The 24,511-nt window shown below is 45.3% G+C and overlaps 1 protein-coding gene across 1 annotated transcript in view; it reads right to left on the reverse strand.

The window, feature by feature from the left end:
• Positions 1-6,291: 6,291 nt before the first annotated feature.
• LOC117471006 (arf-GAP with GTPase, ANK repeat and PH domain-containing protein 1-like) overlaps positions 6,292-24,511 on the reverse strand; it is a gene marked incomplete at both ends in the record, with an annotated part of 41,514 nt that continues 23,294 nt past the window's right edge. The window contains 6 exon segments of the mRNA XM_034115785.1: positions 6,292-6,515; positions 6,664-6,754; positions 8,618-8,772; positions 15,624-15,785; positions 20,238-20,393; positions 21,950-22,118. Coding sequence (XP_033971676.1) covers positions 6,292-6,515; positions 6,664-6,754; positions 8,618-8,772; positions 15,624-15,785; positions 20,238-20,393; positions 21,950-22,118 — 957 coding nt within the window.

Here is a 24,511-nt window from a genome sequence, read left to right on the forward strand (position 1 = left end):
TATGATCTGACTCCATGTCCTGACTCCATGTCCTGACTCTATGTCCTGACTCTCTATGTCCTGACTCTATCTCCTGACTCTATGATCTGACTCTATGTCCTGACTCCATGTCCTGACTCTATCTCCTGACTCTATCTCCTGACTCTATGTCCTGACTCCATGTCCTGACTCTATGTCCTGACTCTATGATCTGACTCTATGTCCTGACTCCATGTCCTGACTCTATGTCCTGACTCTATCTCCTGACTCCATGTCCTGACTCTATGTCCTGACTCTATGTCCTGACTCTATGTCCTGACTCCATGTCCTGACTCCATGTCCTGACTCTATGATCTGACTCTATGTCCTGACTCCATGTCCTGACTCTATGTCCTGACTCCATGTCCTGACTCCATGATCTGACTCTATGTCCTGACTCTATGTCCTGACTCCATGTCCTGACTCCATGATCTGACTCTGTCCTGACTCTATGTCCTGACTCCATGTCCTGACTCCATGTCCTGACTCTATGTCCTGACTCTATGTCCTGACTCTATGTCCTGACTCTATGTCCTGACTCTATGTCCTGACTCTCTATCTCCTGACTCTATGATCTGACTCTATGTCCTGACTCTATGTCCTGACTCTATGTCCTGACTCCATGTCCTGACTCTATGTCCTGACTCCATGTCCTGACTCTATGATCTGACTCTATGATCTGACTCCATGTCCTGACTCCATGTCCTGACTCCATGTCCTGACTCTATCTCCTGACTCTATGATCTGACTCCATGTCCTGACTCCATGTCCTGACTCTATCTCCTGACTCTATCTCCTGACTCCATGTCCTGACTCCATGTCCTGACTCCATGTCCTGACTCTATGTCCTGACTCTATGTCCTGACTCTATGTCCTGACTCTCTATGTCCTGACTCTATGTCCTGACTCTATGTCCTGACTCTATGTCCTGACTCTATGTCCTGACTCTATGATCTGACTCTCTATGTCCTGACTCTATGTCCTGACTCTATGTCCTGACTCTATGTCCTGACTCTATGTCCTGACTCTATCTCCTGACTCTATGATCTGACTCCATGTCCTGACTCTATGTCCTGACTCTATGATCTGACTCCATGTCCTGACTCTATGTCCTGACTCCATGTCCTGACTCTATGTCCTGACTCTCTATCTCCTGACTCTATGTCCTGACTCTATGATCTGACTCCATGTCCTGACTCTATGTCCTGACTCTATGTCCTGACTCTCTATGTCCTGACTCTATGTCCTGACTCTCTATGTCCTGACTCTATGTCCTGACTCTATGTCCTGACTCTCTATGTCCTGACTCTATGTCCTGACTCTATGTCCTGACTCTATGTCCTGACTCTCTATGTCCTGACTCTCTATGTCCTGACTCTCTATGTCCTGACTCTCTATGTCCTGACTCTATGTCCTGACTCTAATTGCATGAAGAAGTCCTACATTAAATGCAAAATATAGAGAAATAGGTGCAGGGTTTCATCGTCCTGCCACTCATCATCGATGGTCAGAAACAGGAAAAGCATGAAGTGTTTTCCTTAAATCTGCAGGACTCCTTCCAAAATGTGTTTAAATGTTAGAAATATTCACTTTAATAAGATATAAAACAGAGAAAAGAGGCAGATTACTGAGAGACATTTCTGCTGAAAAGATGACTTTAATTATCAAGATATTTGAGATAATTCAGATTTATGACCCAAAAAACAGCTAAATATAGAAAAATGAGTCCAGGATTGTGTTGTTTTCTACCCCTTATCATTTTAAATACAATAACACGTTAAAAACTCGCTGAATGCATGAAGTATTCCCTCAGATCTGCAGAGTCTGACCTGATTTCTCACTAAATGACTCTCAGAACGGCGCGTTTATTTCCGCGTTGTTAAATAAAGTACATTATCTGCAGAGGAAATAAATAAAGAGGAGCGTTTGAAATGTTTACCAGCCGCTCCTTGTGATCCCATTCAATCCAAACACATTACCCTCTCCCCCATCCTCACATTTCTTTTTATTGCACGAGCCAATTAGCCACAGGGAGGCGAGCGTTATTTATTTCTTCATTATTAAAATAATCCGATGACTCAGGCATAAGAGGAGATGTAGTTAGCGTTTAGCTTAGCGATGACAAACGACGGGCGGTCGCTGTGATTGGCTCGTGTCAGACGGCTTAATGTCAACAGTAAATTGGCGAGGGGGGTGGGGGGGTGGGGTTGGGGGGGGGGGGGCAGCGATGTACAAAATAATGTCTATTAGGACTAATTTAATCAAGGCCCCCCTGTTACAGATGAGTTAGAGAGCAAGGGGCCAATTATTTTACTGCGTCTGTCAGTGTGTGTGTGTGTGTGTGGGTGTGTGTGTGGGTGTGTGTGTGTGTGTGTGTGTGTGTGTGTGTGTGTGTGTGTGCTGTTTAACATGCAGGCCGTGGGGGCTGCAGCAGATAATAATGGCGGAGAAGATGAGGGCAGAACGGAGAGTTAACCGACTGCAGAGGAGAAAAACTGACACACACACACACACACACACACACACACACACACACACACACACACACACACACACACACACACACACACACACACACACACACACACACACACACACACACACAACACACACACACACACACACACACACACACACACACACACACACACACACACACACACACACCACACACACACACACACCTGTGATCTCATGGGATGTTAACAGTTATTCGTGCAAATAAATGATGCTTTTATTGTGAAAAATATATGTTTTTCAGTTTTTTCTCTATTTCGGACGATTTTTTAAATATATTAAGATTTTTCACGGGTGTAATATAAAGCTGAGATGTTCATTATGATAACCATCAGCTGTACTTATATTAAATGAATTATTCTAGTATTTCTAGGCGAGAAATAGTATAATCTCTGACTCCTCCTCCTGAACTTTGAGGATTTGAGTAAATATAATAAAATACACAATATTTATTATCATTATGGATTAACTGAGAAGAAATGTGTTGTTTTTATCAGCGATATCCACATGTGAGAGGCTGAAAACAACCTTTATGGCATTAAAAATGACCTGTATTTTCAGACTAAAAGCAGATTCTCATAACAGCTCTACAGGAAAAGCTTTCCTCCAAATATTAAGGATTATTTCTCGAGTTGACTTTACTCGTCGTTAATAGGTCTTAAACTAAATATAATTATCATATAGATGATTCTGCAGATTCTTTTCTAGATGTATGATGTTTAAAGATCCATTTCTACTGATCATAATTCCATTGTTGAGGTCTACTAGAATAGATTGACATTGTTCAATGTTCCAAACTCACATTGGTTTCTCATACAGCATCTCTGTATAGTCTGTGTATTCACTCTCTGTCCTACACGGCTTGTTGGAGCTCCTGCCCCCCCCCCCTCCCTGTGAGCCCAGTGGTCGTCTGTGAGACAGCGAGACACAGCGAAACCCAGCCCGAACACACACACACCCGCAGCCTGGCTGGGAGTTTGTGTGTGTGCTCAGGCTGAGTTCTGCGGTGTCTCGCCGACCCCACACCAGTGAGCCAGCTCACAGTGTCCCGCTCCTCGCAGCAGCGAGCCTCGCAACGTCCCACAGAGTGTGTGTGTGAGGAAGTCCGCGGATTGGTCCAAACGTAACGGCTCCGCGGACGTTACGTTACGTCACTATACCCAAGAAGTAAACAATGGAAAAAGAGAAATGTCCAACGAGGCGTTCTGGGGCAGCAGAGACAGGTCTTTCTGTGTTAGAGTTTTACTCTCTACAGGGTGCACTCTGAGGGTTTGTGACTCTGCAGACCGTTCACATGCAGAAGCTACAGAACACAAGGGGACGGGTAATAACCGGAAAAGCATGACATGGGACCTTTAATATATCAGAAAATAAAGAAAAATGTGTTTAAATGTTAGAAATATTCACTTTAAAAAGATATAAAACAGAGAAAAGCTGCAAATCTCCAGATTACAGAGAATTTAGAGACATTTCTGCGGAAGATATGACTTCCAGTTATATGAGTTTTCCACTAAATGTTACCGTGTGTTTCTTCATAACTCACAATTAGACTCAACTATGTGATCCTGAATCCTTTGATACTATATTTAAGGTGTTTAAACGGTCAGGAAATAGTAAACAAAAACATCAATTTGGTCCAAATTGATGTTTTGATGAAAAATGATGAAAATATTGTCGATTATTTTTCATATTTACAGCGTTTTAAATCACTTCCTGTCAGCAACCATAACACCATCAGTGTGTGTGTGTGTGTGTGTGTGTGTGTGTGTGTGTGTGTGTGTGTACGAGAGCCCCTGACCCTGGGGGGCAGTTATCTGTGATGTGCCCCCCCCCCCCCCCTCAGGTCCCCAGAGCCCAATCCTGCCCGACTACACACCTGCACCCCGCCAAATTAAAAGCCCCGGAGTAATTTTAAATCTGTTAGCGCTTGGGGGGGGGGGGGGGGGGAACAAGACTAATCTGTTCCCATAAAGACCCCCCACTCTGAATTATGACCCCCCCAGTATCCATCTAAATATCGCTTTTCACCCTCTGTCTGAAACCAGAGCCCAGTCTCTGCTCTGATTGGTCAACCGGCTTGGAGATGTCCCGCCCCCTTTAGTTTATCACGTACAGTGTGTTGGAGCGCTAGCCAATAGGAGCAATGCGAGTGTTCCACAGTGATGTCACTATGTCTGGAAGTAAACAAAGGAGTGTATTTATGTGTGTGTGAGTGTGTGTGTGTGAGTGTGTGTGTGTGATGGTTGCAGGGCTGCAGAGAGTGTGTGTGAGTGTCTGTCTATGTGTCTGTGTGTGTGTGTGTGTGTGTGTGTGTGTGTGATGGTTGCAGGGCTGCAGAGAGTGTGTGTGAGTGTCTGTCTATGTGTCTGTGTGTGTGTGTGTGTGTGTGTGTGTGTGTGTGTGTGTGTGTGTGTGTGTGTGTGTGTGTGTGTGTGTGTGTGTGTGTGTGTGTGTGTGTGTGTGTGTGTGTGTGTGTGTGTGATGGTTACAGGGCTTTAGAGAGAGTGTGTGTTACTTGTTGCAGATGATGTGTGTTTTCAGAGTGTTTCTGGATCACCAAAAGCCCCTCTAAACGCTCCCATTAACCCCACCCTCACACACACACTCACACATATATATATATACACGCACACACACACACACACACACACACACACACACACACACCCTCCAGCAGGGCGTCAGCTGGGTGAGGGGAGGCTAAATTTGGTTGATTGTTTTAATGAAGTGTGGAGTGTTGGCACCAGCTCTGGGGTGTGTGTGTGTGTGTGTGTGTGTGTGTGTGTGTGTGTGTGTGTGTGTGTGTGTGTGTGTGTGTGTGTGTGTGTGTTGGGGCAGTAAGAGGATGGAGGTGTTTAAATCCTATAATAAAGCGTATTTAATTTAGTCTTAATGTACATTATTTAATTTCATATTCTGTTGACATATAGACTTCTTGCACAACAACAACAAGACACACACACACTGTACATGCCAACAACGTGCAGACACACAATAACAATATATAGATATAAGTATATCTCTCCCCCCTCCCTCCAAAACGCACCTAATTGTGTGTGTGTGGGGGGGGGGTCTTTTGGGGGGGGTCTTTTGGGGGGGGTCTTTTGGGGGGGGGGGGTCTTTTGGGGGGACCTTGACAGACAGGAGGTCAGTGAAGCTGCTGCCGGCCATCTTTAACATTAAGATAATCAGCACATTAATTACCCTGATCATTAAATCAGCCACTTGCTAAATGGAATCTCAGCCCCTATTAGTCACTCCAGAGAACACGAGGGGGGGGGGGTGTGTGTGTGTGTGTGTGTGTGTGTGTGATGGGGGGGTTACATCCATCAGACCCCTCCCCCCCTCGTCTTCTTCTTCTGCTCTCTCTTTAACGCAGAACGCTGCCTTGGTTTCAGAATAAGGTTTGAATAGATTCTGAAACCTGTTGTTTCTGAAGCTTCAGATTGAAAACACTTTCCTGTCGTCTCTGATGATTATAAACGAGCATACAGATGAAGAGATGGCCGTAGAAAGATATATGAAGAGGAGCAGTGTGTGGAGGAATGGAGGAAGAGGAGGAGGACGAGGACGAGGAGTGTTTCTGGATCATTGAGATAATATTGACCTCCTGCTCTGAAACACGTCATCTATAAAAGGCAACAAGAGGAGGCTAATGGCTCGTCAATACTGGGTGTGTGTGTGAGTGTGTGTGTGTGTGTGTGTGTGTGTGTGTGTGTGTGTGTGTGTGTGTGTGTGTGTGTGTGTGTGGTCTACCTGCTGGCGTCGGGGCAGGGCTTCTGCCGCCCCCCCCCGCTCCGCCTCCCACAGGCTGTTGGCCAGCTGGTTGCCGATGGCCGTCATGACGCGGATCAGCTCCAGAGGCCACTCGTCCAGGTCCAGAGAGCGCACCCTGGACAAGTGCGTGCCCAGGTTCCTGTGGATCCCAGAGCACTCGATGCAGATCAGGGCGCCCAGGTTCAGAGAGGCCCAGTCCGGGTCTGAGGAGGGGGAGGGGGTTATTATGGGAGGGTCTTACTGCTGCAAAACATGTGCAGTGAGTGAGTGAGTGAGTGAGTGAGTGAGTGAGTGAGTGAGTGAGTGAGTGAGTGAGTGAGTGTGTGTGTGTGTGTGTGTGTGTGTTCTCACTCTGAGCGTCACAGTCTGCACAGCGTTCGTTCCCTCTGATGCTCCTGATGTTCTGCAGAGCCATCGCCTCCGTCTGGCTCGGGAGACGAGACTGAAACAACAACAACACTCAGTAAACAACAACAACATGTGAGTTATGTTTCTTAAAGGCACAGTACCCTTTAATGACACAGAGAAGCTGCTGAAAGCCCCTTGTTCTTGCTGCTCTCCTGGTATGATATATAGTGTTTTAAGCCCCCCCCCCCACCTTGTTCTTGCTGCTCTCCTGTATGATATATAGTGTTTTAAGCCCCCCCCCCCACCTTGTTTTTGCTGCTCTCCTGTATGATATATAGGGTTTTAAGCCCCCCCCCCCACCTTGTTCTTGCTGCTCTCCTGGTATGATATATAGTGTTTTAAGCCCCCCCCCACCTTGTTCTTGCTGCTCTCCTGTATGATATATTGTGTTTTAAGCCCCCCCCCCACCTTGTTCTTGCTGCTCTCCTGTATGATATATAGTGTTTTAAGCCCCGCCCCCCCCCCTTGTTCTTGCTGCTCTCCTGTATGATATATAGTGTTTTAAGCCCCGCCCCCACCTTGTTCTTGCTGCTCTCCTGTATGATATATAGTGTTTTAAGCCCCCCCCCCACCTTGTTCTTGCTGCTCTCCTGTATGATATATAGTGTTTTAAGCCCCCCCCCCCCCACCTTGTTTCTTGCTGCTTCTCCTGTATGATATCTAGTGTTTTAAGCCCCCCCCCCCCACCTTGTTCTTGCTGCTCTCCTGTATGATATATAGTGTTTTAAGCCCCCCCCCCACCTTGTTCTTGCTGCTCTCCTGGTATGATATATAGTGTTTAAGCCCCCCCCCCCACCTTGTTCTTGCTGCTCTCCTGGTATGATATATAGTTGTTTTAAGGCCCCCCCCCCCACCTTGTTCTTGCTGCCTCTCCTGTATGATATATAGTGTTTTAAGCCCCCCCCCCCCACCCTGTGTTCTTGCTGCTCTCCTGTATGATATATAGTGTTTTAAGCCCCCCCCCCCACCTTGTTCTTGCTGCTCTCCTGTATGATATATAGTGTTTTAAGCCCCCCCCCCCCCCCACCTTGTTCTTGCTGCTCTCCTGTATGATATATAGTGTTTTAAGCCCCCCCCCCCCACCTTGTTCTTGCTGCTCTCCTGTATGATATATAGTGTTTTAAGCCCCCCCCCCCACCTTGTTCTTGCTGCTCTCCTGTATGATATATAGTGTTTTAAGCCCCCCCCCCACCTTGTTCTTGCTGCTCTCCTGTATGATATATAGTGTTTTAAGCCCCCCCCCACCTTGTTCTTGCTGCTCTCCTGTATGATATATAGTGTTTTAAGCCCCCCCCCCACCTTGTTCTTGCTGCTCTCCTGTATGATATATAGTGTTTTAAGCCCCCCCCCCACCTTGTTCTTGCTGCTCTCCTGTATGATATATAGTGTTTTTAAGCCCCCCCCCCACCTTGTTCTTGCTGCTCTCCTGTATGATATATAGTGTTTTAAGCCCCCCCCCACCTTGTTCTTGCTGCTCTCCTGTATGATATATAGTGTTTTAAGCCCCCCCCCCCACCTTGTTCTTGCTGCTCTCCTGTATGATATAGTGTTTTAAGCCCCCCCCCCCCACCTTGTTCTTGCTGCTCTCCTGTATGATATATAGTGTTTTAAGCCCCCCCCCCCCACCTTGTTCTTGCTGCTCTCCTGTATGATATATAGTGTTTTAAGCCCCCCCCCCACCTTGTTCTTGCTGCTCTCCTGTATGATATATAGTGTTTTAAGCCCCCCCCCCACCTTGTTCTTGCTGCTCTCCTGTATGATATATAGTGTTTTAAGCCCCCCCCCCACCTTGTTCTTGCTGCTCTCCTGTATGATATATAGTGTTTTAAGCCCCCCCCCCCACCTTGTTCTTGCTGCTCTCCTGTATGATATATAGTGTTTTAAGCCCCCCCCCCACCTTGTTCTTGCTGCTCTCGCAGGCCTGCAGGCTGGCCAGGATCTGGCTCTCGATCAGCTGGACCCAGGAGTCTCTCTCCTCGTACGACGTGGCCTCAAAGTGCCACGTCTGCCCCGTCAGAGACACGATGGTGAACTCAAAGTTCTCCTCGCTCTCTGAAACACACAAAACACAAACAGTTAAATACGTCCATGACTTTAGGCAAATATTTAGATTATTTGGGCAAAAAAAGTTCTGAAAAATACAGGAAACTCAACGAGGGGTTAGTTTAATACGTTATTATTTACATTCTGTATTACCACTTTTTGTATTGTTGAGCAAAAGGTCCTAAAAGCGCTCAAAAAAGACATCATTATTGAATAAAAGTCTGAAAATCTCCGTGCACTCGTTTGTCCTCAAGAGGATCAAGGTGTGTGTGTGTGTGTGTGCATGTGTGTGTGTGTGTGCGTGTGTGTGAGCGTGTGTGTGTGTGTGTGTGTGTGTGTGTGTGTGTGTGTGTGTGTGTGTGTGTGTGTGTGTGTGTGTGTGTGTGTGTGTGTGTCTCTGCACACCTAGAAACCGTTAGCTAACACACAGCTTCTGTTTACAATTACACAGCCCTTCAAAATAAAAGCCTCTCTTTCTGTCTGATCTCTGCTGACTCAGATTCTGGGAGTTTGTGAGCCGAAAGGAAAGATTTTAATCCGACGGAGAGGAGGAGGAGGAGGAAGAGGAAGAGGAGGAGGAGGAGGAAGAGGCCTGAGGGGAACCTTTAACTCTCAGGACGGAGAGATTGAAAACCTCAGAGTTTCTTTTTATCTCTTGGCTGCAGGCGGACGACCCTCCGTTTATTCAAACTGCTCAAACTGCAGCGGACAGCTCAAGGTCAAACTGGGCTTTTATTTTGAAAAGCCGGCAAGATTGAAAACTAGGATGATGGGAAATATTGCTCTCAAGACAAAAATAATATCCTGTTTCCGCAATTTAAAAAAGACAATAAATTATTAAATGACTCACGAAGACAAAAACTATAACGCAGAATATTTAACAAAAAAAATCAAGCAAAAATGTTGTTTTTTAGGTTTTTTGAGGACAAAAACAATAATGAATATTTACCTTTTTAAGTTATTTTTAATAAAGTTCTTATTTTTTACCACGATCACAACGATGTCCAAACTGTTAAAAAAATGAAGGGAAAACCAACAAAAGACCCATTTAAGCTGCTTTTGAATCTGTTTTTACGCCAAATGACAGAAAAACTCTCTATAATTACAAGAAAACAACAAATAAATGAGACCCCGTCCTCACATGAATGCCACGGTTAATAAACACCATGAAGAAAGCGTCTGTTAAAGATCTGAGTGTAATCCCTTCCTGAGGGTGTGTCGCGGGGTCAAGAGCAGGAACCCCATCATAATTACATTCCCATGATCCTCTGTTGCCGGGCGGAATAGAGGAGGGGGGGTTTCTGACAATTACTGAAGCCAACAGTCCAGAAAGGGTCTGCCCCCCGTCGTAAATTACACGCTGCTTATAATGCAATAAAGAGGGAGGGGGGGGCTTTCCAAATTGGGATCAATAAAGTACTTCCTATCTTATCGTATCTTAAGTAAATTACCTACCCCACCTTTAAGTAAAGGACCAATCAGAGTGTCTTATTTTAAATCCTGTATCTCCTGCTGATCCAGCTCTTTATTTTTCTCATACTGTCCTTTTTTCACCCTCTGTCTGAAACCAGAGTTCTGTTGTGATTGGTCCACCCGCTTAGAGATGTCCCGCCCCCTTAGCCTTATCACGTACAATGTGTTGGAGATAGCCAATAGGAGTGTAGGCGTCTACAAGGCATATTTGTATTGAATGATCCTGATTCTTCGGGGGCACAAACATGTCTCGTAGCAGAAAGAGACCCCCCGTTGGTTTCCATTCGAGGAGGTCTTTTTGATTCTTCAGATGCAATAAATAAAAAAGCAATGTGAGCGTCCTGCAAAGCGTCTGAGTTACTAAACGTATGCATGAGAGTACAAACACACAGAGCGCTGGTAATTACTGCCACCGCTGCTGGCTACTGAACGCGACATTCACACGGAGGCAATTTGTGAACTCTGACACCACTAACCTTTATACAGGGAGTGTGTGTGTTCAGTGTGTGTGTGTGTGTGTGTGTGTGTGCTTCAGTGTGTGTGTGTGTGTGTGTGATGAGTGTGCTTCAGTGTGTGTGTGTCAGATGGGAGGTAGCATGCATACAGCAGGAGTGTGTTTCAGTGTGTGTGTGTGTGTGTGTGTGTGTGTGTGTGTGTGTGTGTGTGTGTGGGGGCCCGGGGAAACACAAATTAAAAGCCTGAAATGTCAGCGAACACAGGATTGCTTTGCGACACAGGTCATTACTCCAGATATTATTCCTCCACGACTTTAATAAAGTGCAAAACAACCGACGCCGCTCTGAGAGTGAGGAGCTGTGATTTGTACGAAGAGGCCGTGAGATAAGGGAAGGACACGACAGGTGAGGATTCACCTGAGATAGTTGGGGTGAGGAGGGGAGACAGAGAGCACTGATTGGCTGGTTTGAGTAATGGGTCAATTCCAGATAGAAATCATGTTTATAGACGTTTAGGATGAAAGAAGATCCTCTACGTGCTTGGGTTATTTAGGGGGGGGGGGGGGGGGGTCCACGGTTCCTCTTGGTTCCACCACAACAGCTGTTGTTGTTGTTGTTGTTGTTTGGTTACCTTCGTTGGAGTAAACGCTGCGGAGGCTACCAACACGGTTTAGTTTCCACGCTCTACGCTTCGCTGCGGCAGAAGAAGAAAACACAGACGTAAAAAAACAAAAACGATGTGAAGGGGGCGTGACTTGTGGCGAGAGTGGGCGGGGTCAATGAGCACGATGAAGGGGGGGGGGGGTTTAAGTTTGCAACATAACTTCCCAAACTTTATCGATGTTGTTCCTCAGAAACACAAAGTTATCGAGCCTCGTTTCACAGGATGTGAGAGAATTAAACACTTCCTGCTGATCTTTCAAAATAAAGTTTGTGAAGAGCTTTTATTGTGAAAAATCAAGGTTTAAGGGTTCACATTGGGACTATAGAGCGAAGCAAACAAGGCGTTACCCTCCTACATTCAGACGTGAGGAAACAGTCTTTCTGATTTGTGTCTCGCTGCAGCTGTGATTGTTTTCAAGGTGTGTGTGTGTGTGTGTGTGTGTGTGTGTGTGTGTGTGTGTGTGTGTGTGTGTGTGTGACCTCTACGGCTCTCTAACGCTGCGTCTGTGATATATAAATATATATTTACCCCCGAGGCTACACAGAGCATTTACGCAGTTTAAATGTTACCCGCCTTGTTTCCTCGGCGCTGGGTTTTGGAAACGAGTCGAGCAGCGAGCCGCCGAGAGGAGACGCTTTGCAAAGGTCACGCTTTGAAGATTAAAGGCTCAAATACATATGGTATGAATGTAATAACACCTCAGAGAAGAGTAAGTGTGTGTGTGTGTGTGTGTGTGTGTGTGTGTGTGTGCGTGCGCGTGTGTGTGTGTGTGTGTGTGTGTGTAGGAGAGTCCAGAAACGACGATTTTGGGAAAGAAATCTCCAGTTGTTTCCAGCTTTCTGAGAGAATATGCATTTTGTCCCCGTCACACTTCAGGTGCTCTGCATCCTAACAGAAGAAATGTGTCTCTGAGGACGTTTAAATATCATCTCTTTCTCATCCTTTTTTGAAGATCAAAAATATACATTTGTCACTTTTTCTGAAAACATAATCCTGTTGTTATGTACCGACTTTCTGAAATCAAAGAGTGTTTTATTTACTTCCATCACTACGTACCACTCGGTTCCCATTGGCTATCGCTCCAACACATTGTACGTGATAGGCTAAGGGGGCGGGACATCTCTAAGTGGGTTGACCAATCACAACACAGCTAACCAATCAGAGCAGACTTAATTTACTAAGTTTGTCTATTTGTGTCTGTACACTGACCCTCTTTGTCCCCACCTGTGTGACCCCCGCTGACACACACACACACACACACTGACCCTCGCTGACACACACACACACTGACCCCTAATAGAGCCTCCGTCCTAAATGAGCTCCACTTTAAACAAGCTCGACAATGAAGCAGTCATCACACACACTGCAGGTCCACACACACGGAAATTACTGGAATAAGTGAAGCTCTTCAGCCGAGACACCCAGTGTGTGTGATCTGAGAGGGCAATTAAAGTGACACACACACACACACACACACACACACACACACACACACACACACACACACACACACACACACACACACACACACACACACACACACACACACACACACACACACACACACACACACACACACACACACACACACACACACACACACACACACACACACACACACACACACACACACACACACACACACACACACGTAGTGCGCTGGTCGAGGAATCAAAGCAACAGAAACTCTGCAGCAGGAATGTGGCTGCTGCTACCTGTGTGTGGCCACTTCAAATACCTGTGAGTGTGTGTGTGTGTGTGTGTGTGTGTGTGTGTGTGTGAGAGTGTGTGTGTGTGTCATCTTTCAAAGCCCCAGGAGGATGAAGGAGAGAATCAAACGGTGGTTTGTTAACGAGACACCGAGCTGGGATCAGCGGGGGTTAACCTGACCAGGTGTGTGTGTGTGTGTGTGTGTGTGTGTGTGTGTGTGTGTGTGTGTGTGAGAGATACATCTCCATTTAATACAACATGTCTTCATTGAGTCGATAAAATATACCTCAAAACACCGTGGACCCAAGTCCCGATCAAAACACATAACAGAGACCTTGGAGGACTTTAATCAGGCGTCTAAACAAGTCTGAGTCAATGCACCTGTAAGACCTGGACTAAACAAGTCTGAGTCAATGCACCTGTAAGACCTGGACTAAACAAGTCTGAGTCAATGCACCTGCAAGACCTGGACTAAACAAGTCTGAGTCAATGCACCTGTAAGACCTGGACTAAACAAGTCTGAGTCAAAAGACCCCAAACACGTCAAGTCCTCATGAAATCACGAGTCTGAGCCCAAAGGACACCCTTACTCTATTTTATTGTGAAAGTTTCTCTCCAGGAAACGTCCACAGATCATAAAGAAAATATATATTTCACAGAGAAAACGATCTTCTAAACACACTGTCTGGTCATATCGACTGTGTGTGTGTGTGTGTGTGTGTGTGTGTGTGTGTGTGTACCTGGGCGGTCCCCCCCTCATTAATCCCCCCCCCTGACAGCAGATCCCTCACCTGCTGCAGCTTAATGGCTAAATTGGGAAGACTGGTACTAATCGCTGCTGAATAATGAACGTCTGATCGAGGACTCCACATTATTTATAATATTTCACTTAAAGAGGGGGAGGGGAAGTACTTCATCATCAAGTACTGTCCTGATGGAGTACTCAGATATATAGTACACAGGTAGATCAGTAAGTACTGTCCTGATGGAGTACTCAGATATATAGTACACAGGTAGATCAGTAAGTACTGTCCTGATGGAGTACTCAGATATATAGTACACAGGTAGATCAGTAAGTACTGTCCTGATGGAGTACTCAGATATATAGTACACAGGTAGATCAGTAAGTACTGTCCTGATGGAGTACTCAGATATATAGTACACAGGTAGATCAGTAAATACTGTCCTGATGGAGTACTCAGATATATAGTACACAGGTAGATCAGTAAATACTGTCCTGATGGAGTACTCAGATATATAGTACACAGGTAGATCAGTAAGTACTGTCCTGATGGAGTACTCAGATATATAGTACACAGGTAGATCAGTAAATACTGTCCTGATGGAGTACTCAGATATATAGTACACAGGTAGATCAGTAAGTACTAGGAGGTAGGAAAGGGGGTAGGAGGTAGAAGGGAGGATTTAGGAGGTAGGAAAGGGGGTAGGAGGTGGGATTTAGGAGGTAGGAAAGGACGTAGGAGGTAGGATTTAGGAGGTAGGAAAGGACGTAGGAGGTAGAAGGTACAATTTAGGAGGTAGGAAAGGAGGTAGGAGGTAGAAGGTAGGATTTAGGAGGTAGGAAAGGAGGTAGGAAAGGAGGCGAGGACATGAAGGATCTATCAGTCTCGGCTCAGTGACTCTGTGATGGAGAGAGAAACTCTTCACATCTGCTGAACATCTGCTCAGCCAGCCGTGAGAGAGAGTGTGTGTGTGTGTGTGTGTGTGTGTGTGTGTGTGTGTGTGTGTGTGTGTGTGTGTGTGTGTGTGTGTGTGTGTGTGTGTGTGTGTGTGTGTGTGTGTGTGTTTAAACGAGCAGCAGCTCCACGTCTGCTACACCGAAGGTTATATATTATTACACGCTAAAATCACAGACTTCCTGTTGACTCTCTTCCACACCAAGCTTCACACCGAGCTTCACACACGTTGCAAACTGACAGGAGAAGAGGAGGAAGAGGAAGAGGAGGATGAAGGGATGAAGGGCAGGAGGATGAAGATGATGAGGAGATCCGTCGCTCAGCAGGAGGTCTGGAGTCTCACGATCACATGACTGCGTTTCCAAACCCCGGTCCACTAAATACATATTGGAGTATTTACCAGGAAGTATTGACCATATTTGGAAGTAATGGAAGAAAACAAGTCCATAGGTGTTTTGACTTATATTTAAAGTGCCTCAGCCTTGTTTCTAGGGGAGATATTTCAGTGTGGGACCAGGAAGTATTGCCCATATATGGACATATTTAACAGAGAGTATTTACCATATTTGGAAGTATTTACAAGTTAGTATTGACCATATATGGATATATTTAACAGAGTATTGACCCCATATATGGACGTATTTAGATAGATAGATGGATAGGTACTTTATTGATGAGGAGGTATTGACCATATATGGACGTATTTACCAGTAAGTATTGCCGGTATTTGGTCGTACTGGAAGAAAACAAGTCCACAGATGTTTGGACATATATTTAAAGTGCCTCAGCCTTGTTTCTGGGGGACGTGTTAGTGTGTGGCACCGGGGTGAGGAAAGTGATGGGGGGGTTTAATGGCGTTACCTTCCGCAGTACCAGAGAGGCCGTCAGCTTTGAAGTTGCTGGTGCTTTTCTTCCTGCGATGCTTCTTCCTGTTGGCGTGAGGCGAGGGAGGGGGCTCCATCTTAGGAGACGTGGTGCTGGAGAGGCTGGGACTGGAACACAGAGAGTCCCCCAGACCAGTATCTGAAACATATATATACATATTAAGGGGACTGGAACACAGAGAGTCCCCAGACCAGTATCTGAAACATATATATACATATTAAGGGGACTGGAACACAGAGAGTCCCCAGACCAGTATCTGAAACATATATATACATATTAAGGGGACTGGAACACAGAGAGTCCCCCAGACCAGTATCTGAAACATATATATACATATTAAGGGGACTGGAACACAGAGAGTCCCCAGACCAGTATCTGAAACATATATATACATATTAAGGGGACTGGAACACAGAGAGTCCCCAGACCAGTATCTGAAACATATATATACATATTAAGGGGACTGGAACACAGAGAGTCCCCCAGACCAGTATCTGAAACATATATATACATATTAAGGGGACTGGAACACAGAGAGTCCCCCAGACCAGTATCTGAAACATATATATACATATTAAGGGGACTGGAACACAGAGAGTCCCCAGACCAGTATCTGAAACATATATATACATATTAAGGGGACTGGAACACAGAGAGTCCCCAGACCAGTATCTGAAACATATATATACATATTAAGGGGACTGGAACACAGAGAGTCCCCCAGACCAGTATCTGAAACATATATATACATATTAAGGGGACTGGAACACAGAGAGTCCCCAGACCAGTATCTGAAACATATATATACATATTAAGGGGACTGGAACACAGAGAGTCCCCAGACCAGTATCTGAAACATATATATACATATTAAGGGGACTGGAACACAGAGAGTCCCCCAGACCAGTATCTGAAACATATATATACATATTAAGGGGACTGGAACACAGAGAGTCCCCCAGACCAGTATCTGAAACATATATATACATATTAAGGGGGCTGGAACAGAGAGAGTCCCCAGACCAGTATCTGAAACATATATATACATATTAAGGGGACTGGAACACAGAGAGTCCCCAGACCAGTATCTGAAACATATATATACATATTAAGGGGGCTGGAACACAGAGAGTCCCCAGACCAGTATCTGAAACATATATATACATATTAAGGGGGCTGGAACACAGAGAGTCCCCAGACCAGTATCTGAAACATATATATATGTATTAAGGGGACTGGAACACAGAGAGTCCCCCAGACCAGTATCTGAAACATATATATACATATTAAGGGGACTGGAACACAGAGAGTCCCCAGACCAGTATCTGAAACATATATACATATTAAGGGGACTGGAACACAGAGAGTCCCCAGACCAGTATCTGAAACATATATATACATATTAAGGGGACTGGAACACAGAGAGTCCCCCAGACCAGTATCTGAAACATATATATACATATTAAGGGGACTGGAACACAGAGAGTCCCCCAGACCAGTATCTGAAACATATATATACATATTAAGGGGGCTGGAACAGAGAGAGTCCCCAGACCAGTATCTGAAACATATATATACATATTAAGGGGACTGGAACACAGAGAGTCCCCAGACCAGTATCTGAAACATATATATACATATTAAGGGGGCTGGAACACAGAGAGTCCCCAGACCAGTATCTGAAACATATATATACATATTAAGGGGGCTGGAACACAGAGAGTCCCCAGACCAGTATCTGAAACATATATATATGTATTAAGGGGACTGGAACACAGAGAGTCCCCCAGACCAGTATCTGAAACATATATATACATATTAAGGGGACTGGAACACAGAGAGTCCCCAGACCAGTATCTGAAACATATATATACATATTAAGGGGACTGGAACACAGAGAGTCCCCAGACCAGTATCTGAAACATATATATACATATTAAGGGGACTGGAACACAGAGAGTCCCCAGACCAGTATCTGAAACATATATATACATATTAAGGGGACTGGAACACAGAGAGTCCCCAGACCAGTATCTGAAACATATATATATGTATTAAGGGGACTGGAACACAGAGAGTCCCCCAGACCAGTATCTGAAACATATATATACATATTAAGGGGACTGGAACACAGAGAGTCCCCCAGACCAGTATCTGAAACATATATATATGTATTAAGGGGACTGGAACACAGAGAGTCCCCAGACCAGTATCTGAAACATATATATATGTATTAAGGGGACTGGAACACAGAGAGTCCCCCAGACCAGTATCTGAAACATATATATATGTATTAAGGGGACTGGAACACAGAGAGTCCCCCAGACCAGTATCTGAAACATATATATATGTATTAAGGGGACTGGAACACAGAGAGTCCCCAGACCAGTATCTGAAACATATATATACATATTAAGGGGACTGGAACACAGAGAGTCCCCAGACCAGTATCTGAAACATATATATACATATTAAGGGGACTGGAACACAGAGAGTCCCCAGACCAGTATCTGAAACATATATATATGTATTAAGGGGACTGGAACACAGAGAGTCCCCAGACCAGTATCTGAAACATATATATACATATTAAGGGGACTGGAACACAGAGAGTCCCCCAGACCAGTATCTGAAACATATATATATGTATTAAGGGGACTGGAACACAGAGAGTCCCCCAGACCAGTATCTGAAACATATATATATGTATTAAGGGGACTGGAACACAGAGAGTCCCCAGACCAGTATCTGAAACATATATATATGTATTAAGGGGACTGGAACACAGAGAGTCCCCAGACCAGTATCTGAAACATATATATATGTATTAAGGGGACTGGAACACAGAGAGTCCCCAGACCAGTATCTGAAACATATATATATGTATTAAGGGGGCTGGAACACAGAGAGTCCCCAGACCAGTATCTGAAACATATATATATGTATTAAGGGGACTGGAACACAGAGAGTCCCCAGACCAGTATCTGAAACATATATATATACACATATTAATAATATACTGTGAGAGGCTTCAGTGCAAAGAACAGCTGGACTTCTGGGTAAAATACCAGAATAATAACCCAGAATCTAAACGAGAAGTGAAACCCTGATGGATGCTGGGAGTTCGGGTGGAGGTGCATGTCTGGAGGATGAGGGCGAGCCGGCCAATCAGAGGCCAGCGTTTCCTCTCTCCCTCTGACAGCTGTGACTAGCGGCGGAATAAAATAACATTCAGCTTCCATCAATATCACGGCACGGCGAGACTCTGACATGAGACACACACACACACACACACACACACACTACCACACACACACACACACACAGCGGCTGGTCGGCAGACAGCCCCAAGGACGGCCATAACTTATTTTACAATCGTTTAGTCTCAGCTCAAGTGGAAAATGTGACAACTTATCTCTGCTGACAAGATGCCATCCCCGAGAGTGCAATTAACCGCCGTGGATTAACGGCCCTCCCATCTGCACGTCACACACACACACACACACACACACACACACACACACACACACACACACACACACACACACACACACACACACACACACACACACACACACACACACACACACACACACACACACACACACACACACACACACACACACACACACACACACACACACACACACACACACACACACACACACACACACACACACACACACACACACACACACACACACACACACACACACACACACACACACACACACCCACTTCTATAAGTATCAAGAGGCAAATAATAAATAATAATAAATAATAATAAAACATTACATTTTGATAGTGCTTTTCCCAGTGCTCAAAGACGCTTTACATACAATTAGAAACAGTTGTTGGTCATGAAATCCCTCCTTTGTTTACTTCCCTAACATAGTGACATCACTATGCAACACTCGCGCTCCTATTGGCTAGCGCTCCAACACATTGTATTTGATAGGCTAAGGGGCGGGACACAGTAGAGCCAGTGAATACTGATATTAACCAGGACAGGAGAATACTAGGGCCTCTTTATTTAATGACTTTATTTAGAGAAGCCACTACTGTGTGTGTGTGTGTGTGTGTGTGTGTGTGTGTGTGTGTGGCCCCTGGGAGTGCGTTTTAAAGCATTTCGCAGCTTTAAACGTTATTTGAGGACGGCTGCAGGGCTGACGAGAGAGCTGTCAGTCAAAATTATTTGTCGCGGCAACACAGCTGTCAGTCTCAGCGTCTCCCTCTGTGTGTGTGTGTGTGTGTGTGTGTGTGTGTGTGTGTGTGTGTGTGTGTGTGTGTGTGTGTGTGTGTGTGTGTGTGTGTGTGAGGTCTCGGTGGCCATTAGCTTGACAAACAGTGGGAGCAGCGTTAGTCTGGCAGCTGGATCAATGGGAGACAAATGATAGGCTCCACTGCGGAGCTGCGCACAGGGGCCCTCTGAGCCCGGTGGTGGAGCTGCGTGTGAGGACCCACCTGCACGTCAGGACTATATTTATAAATTATAATCTTCTACTAGGATTAAAAGGTTTTTAAATGAAATGGACTGGTTACCTGTGCTGACTCAGTATGAATTGACTAATTGGTTAATTGACTGCTCACCTGTGCTGACTCCAGAGTTGGCGATGACGACTCCTGCTTCGCTCCACTGGTCGGCGCTGGAGACGGAGTACGAGCGCTGATGATCGATCCCTCGCCCCGAGAACGAGACGAGAGACACGCCGCTCAACATCTGAGAGGAGGAGCTGGAGACTGAACCTAGTGAGGTCACAGAGGGACAGGAAGTGAGGTCACAGTGAGGTCACAGAGGGACAGGAAGTGAGGTCACAGTGGGACAGAGAGTGAGGTCAGGTTGTTGATAATCTCCACATATTAATACCATTTTAAATGAGATTCTTTTGCATCTTGCTTTTTAATAAACTTCTTCACATTTTCCTGTGCTTGGTGTTTCCAGGTGACTACACATCTTACACACACACACACACACACACACACACACACACACACACACACACACACACACACACACACACACACACACACACACACACACACACACACACACACACACACACACACACACACACACACACACACACACACACACACACACACACACACACACACACACACACACACACACACACACACACACACACACACACACACACACACACACACACACACACACACACACACACTCTTGGATAAAAGGCAGCTTCTTACAGGCTGCAGCTTAAATCAAACCCTTGAGTTAGTGAGAGGCTGTTAGTGAATCACCCCCCCCCCTCCCTCACCCTGTTACCTCCCCCTCCTCTCTCACACTCACACACACACCCCCCCCCCCCCCCTCCCTCTCATTACAGCTCATGTTTCGGTCAGGCTGAGTGGAGCCAGGACTCTGATTGCATTAATATTCATGACAATAATTAGTACATGGAGCACGGCTCGCTGAATATTCATGCTATTAGCTCCTGGATCCCTGTGTGTGTGTGTGTGTGTGTGTGTGTGTGTGTGTGTGTGTGTGTGTGTGTGTGTGTGTGTGTGTGTGTGTGTGTGTGTGTGTGTGTGTGTGTGTGTGTGTGTGTGTGTGTGTGTGTGTGTGTGTTTGATTTAGCCGCCTCATAAGAGCCTCTTTTATGTGCGCTTGGTGGAGGAGCGCTTGTTCTCTCCACCTCTTGTTTTACGAGCTCCCTCCTCGACAGAAGTGAGTTCCAGGCTGGTTATATGTTGTTGACGTCGAGCGGTAATTAGAGGATTAATGAATGAATGAATAAATGTCCTCCAGTCGCACTTCATTACTGGATGTTCCTCGACTTCAGACCCTGATCCGTTTCTAATACCACACAACATGCTCCTGGAGAAACCTCTTCAATACGACTGGGATTCATTTATTACATGAGTTATTGGTTTATTAAAATACTACTAAAGCTATCTAATGCAATTCTTTGTTATTATTATTCTCACAATATTGCATTTAAATTATAGCGTTTAATATATTGTTGTTATATTATATTTTATTATTATATATTTGATATATATTTTTCTTGTTTTATAATAAAGCCATTATATTTTATTGAATTATATATATAATTTTAAATGTTTTTCCTTTCTGAATAATCATACGTAAAATAATATTATATTTTATTAAATTAAATTGTATTCTCGCTATTTATTTATCATTTTCTTGCACATACTGCTGTTGATTTTATATATAATTGTATTTTTTGCACTTATTTTACGCCCTGTCACTTATATGTGTTTATATCTCTCTCTAATGACCCCCAGGTGTGTTACAGGTGTGTTTTGCTCACCTGGAGCGCCCCCCAGCTGCAGGCCGCCCATCTCCTTGTTGAGCCCGTTGGTTTTGGGGCTCGGCACGGCGCTGACGGAGCTCACGGCTCGGGGGGGTCGTTTCCCCGGGACCTTCACTGTGGTCCTCAGGAGGTCGATCTCCTTCCCGTGCACGTTCTGCATGTAGTCCTGGAGGTATTAAGATATAAATAACAACAGTTCATTTAGAAAAGAAATAACAACTTCAATTCAGATCAATATTAAGAATCAATAAACATATCATTCAATACAATGTAGATGAAGAGACTTAGGGGAACATCTACACACTGACATCAGCTGTGTGTGTGTGTGTGTGTGTGTGTGTGTGTGTGTGTGTGTGTGTGTGTGTGTGTGTGTGTGTGTGTGTGTGTGCATGAGAGCAGACGGAGCTCTTCATCCTGAGTGTGTTCGGTGTGAAGAGGAGGATTATGGGAAGTCTAAATCCTCCACGGAAACAAAGACGCAGTAATCCTCAAAGTGATGTTGAAGTGGCTCAGATCGCAGCCTCTGATTGGCTACGCCCGGCCGAGGGACACGCCCCTTTCGGCGTTAATGACCACGAGAGGCGCTTGTTAAACGCCCCCCGTGTGACCCCGGAGAAGCAGTGCATTGTGGGAGGTCGGCGTCCTCTTCAACATGAAGGAGGCGACGAGGAACACACACACACACACACCATGGGGGGTTCCTGTCCTGCTGTCAACGCGGGGACCGGAGAGGACGACTCAGAGACATTAGGAACGGTTTTAAAGAAGACATTTTGAGCATCATTGTGTCTAAACATCCCTAATAACATACATTTTGCACTTTAATATGTTTGAATATTTAATTTAAAGCATTTCAAATGTGTGTAAAACTTCCCAAACAGCTGTTCAGTCACATCAACACGAACATCATCTCAACTTCAAACCAACTCTCGTCTCACAAAACGAGGAGAGAAGACATCCAGAAACCAGACTCTAATTGGGACACACACACACACACACACACACACACACACACACACACACACACACACACACACACACACACACACACACACACACACACACACACACACACACACACACACACACACACACACACACACACACACACACACACACACACACACACACACACACACACACACACACACACACACACACACACACACACACACACACACACACACACACACACACACACACACACACACACACACACACAGCCTCCCTCTGGCAGCTCGGCTGACAAAAGGCCAATTCAAAGCCAAGTGCTCTCGACGGCGTCTTAACAAGCCACCGGAGAGTAAACCCCTCACACACACACACACCCACACAAACACACACACACACACACACACACAAACACACACACACACTCCCTCCGACAGATTGACCGAGGTAATTGAGTCTCCATTTGCATCGTGGAGCTTTCATCATCGTTCCGACTGTCCAGGAAGGGTGTGTGTATCGACAGCAGGTGGTGTGTGTGTGTGTGTGTGTGTGTGTGTGTGTGTGTGTGTGTGTGTGTGTGTGTGTGTGTGTGTGAGAGCTGCTGACGCCGAGGGAAACGAGGATCCATACGGAGCGAAAACACACGATCGATGAGAGGAAGACCGGCGGGAGATAAAGGAGAAGCAGAAGATGATGAAGAGGAAGAAGAAGATGATGAAGGGGAAGAAGAGGAAGCAGACAGGAAGTGCTAAGCAGGGCGTGATGAAGACGAAGGGAAATTGATGAAGAGGAGTTTGAGTCATTCTAACTATACATTTACACATTTGTTCCCCTGTTGTATTTCTGCAGAGCTCACCTGTAGGGGGCGTGGCCTCAGTAGAGCCCGCCCCCTACCTGTTTCCTGTCCGTGTGATTCATCACTTTTTGCTTTTGGCACACTCTTCCTCTTCCTCACTTTTTTAGGCGCCACTTCTCCTGCCAATCAGCAGCCTCCTCTGCTTCCTCTCAATTAGCGCATTAACGAGACTTCCTTGCACATAGTCGGCCAATTAGAGGCTCTGATTGGGTTTCATTCCATTAGCCTCCGCTAACGCGCTAATTGACGAAGCAACAGAAGCAGCTTTTCTCTCGCAGCTCCAGGCAGTGTGTGTGTGTGTGTGTGTGTGTGTGTGTGTGTGTGTGTGTGTGTGTGTGTGTGTGTGTGTGTGTGTGTGTGTGTGTGTGTGTGTGTGTGTGTGTGTGTGTGTGATGAGTTTTAACACTAATTTACTGCATCAGCTCCTCTAATGGCTGACGGACAGCAGGACTCCGCAGGGATTCAAACCCTCAACCAGAGCTCCCGTTTAAAAATTCTGTTTATCAATTTAAGAAACGTTTAAATGCTAATTAAAGCGTGAGATAATCAAATCTCTCTTTTCTAAGTTTGAACCCTTTAATAATTGTAAACTGTTCTTGTGTTCGGTGCAGAGAAAAGAAATGATGTTTCTATTTGTAATCACATTTTTCATAATATATTTTGGGCGAGATTTAATTAATATTATGGAACAAATACAGTTATTTATTCTATTGGACACAAAATTGTGTATCTTTCAAAATATTTGGATTAAA

The sequence above is a fragment of the Trematomus bernacchii genome, unplaced genomic scaffold, assembly GCF_902827165.1.
Source record: "Trematomus bernacchii unplaced genomic scaffold, fTreBer1.1, whole genome shotgun sequence".
Classification (NCBI taxonomy): domain Eukaryota; kingdom Metazoa; phylum Chordata; class Actinopteri; order Perciformes; family Nototheniidae; genus Trematomus; species Trematomus bernacchii.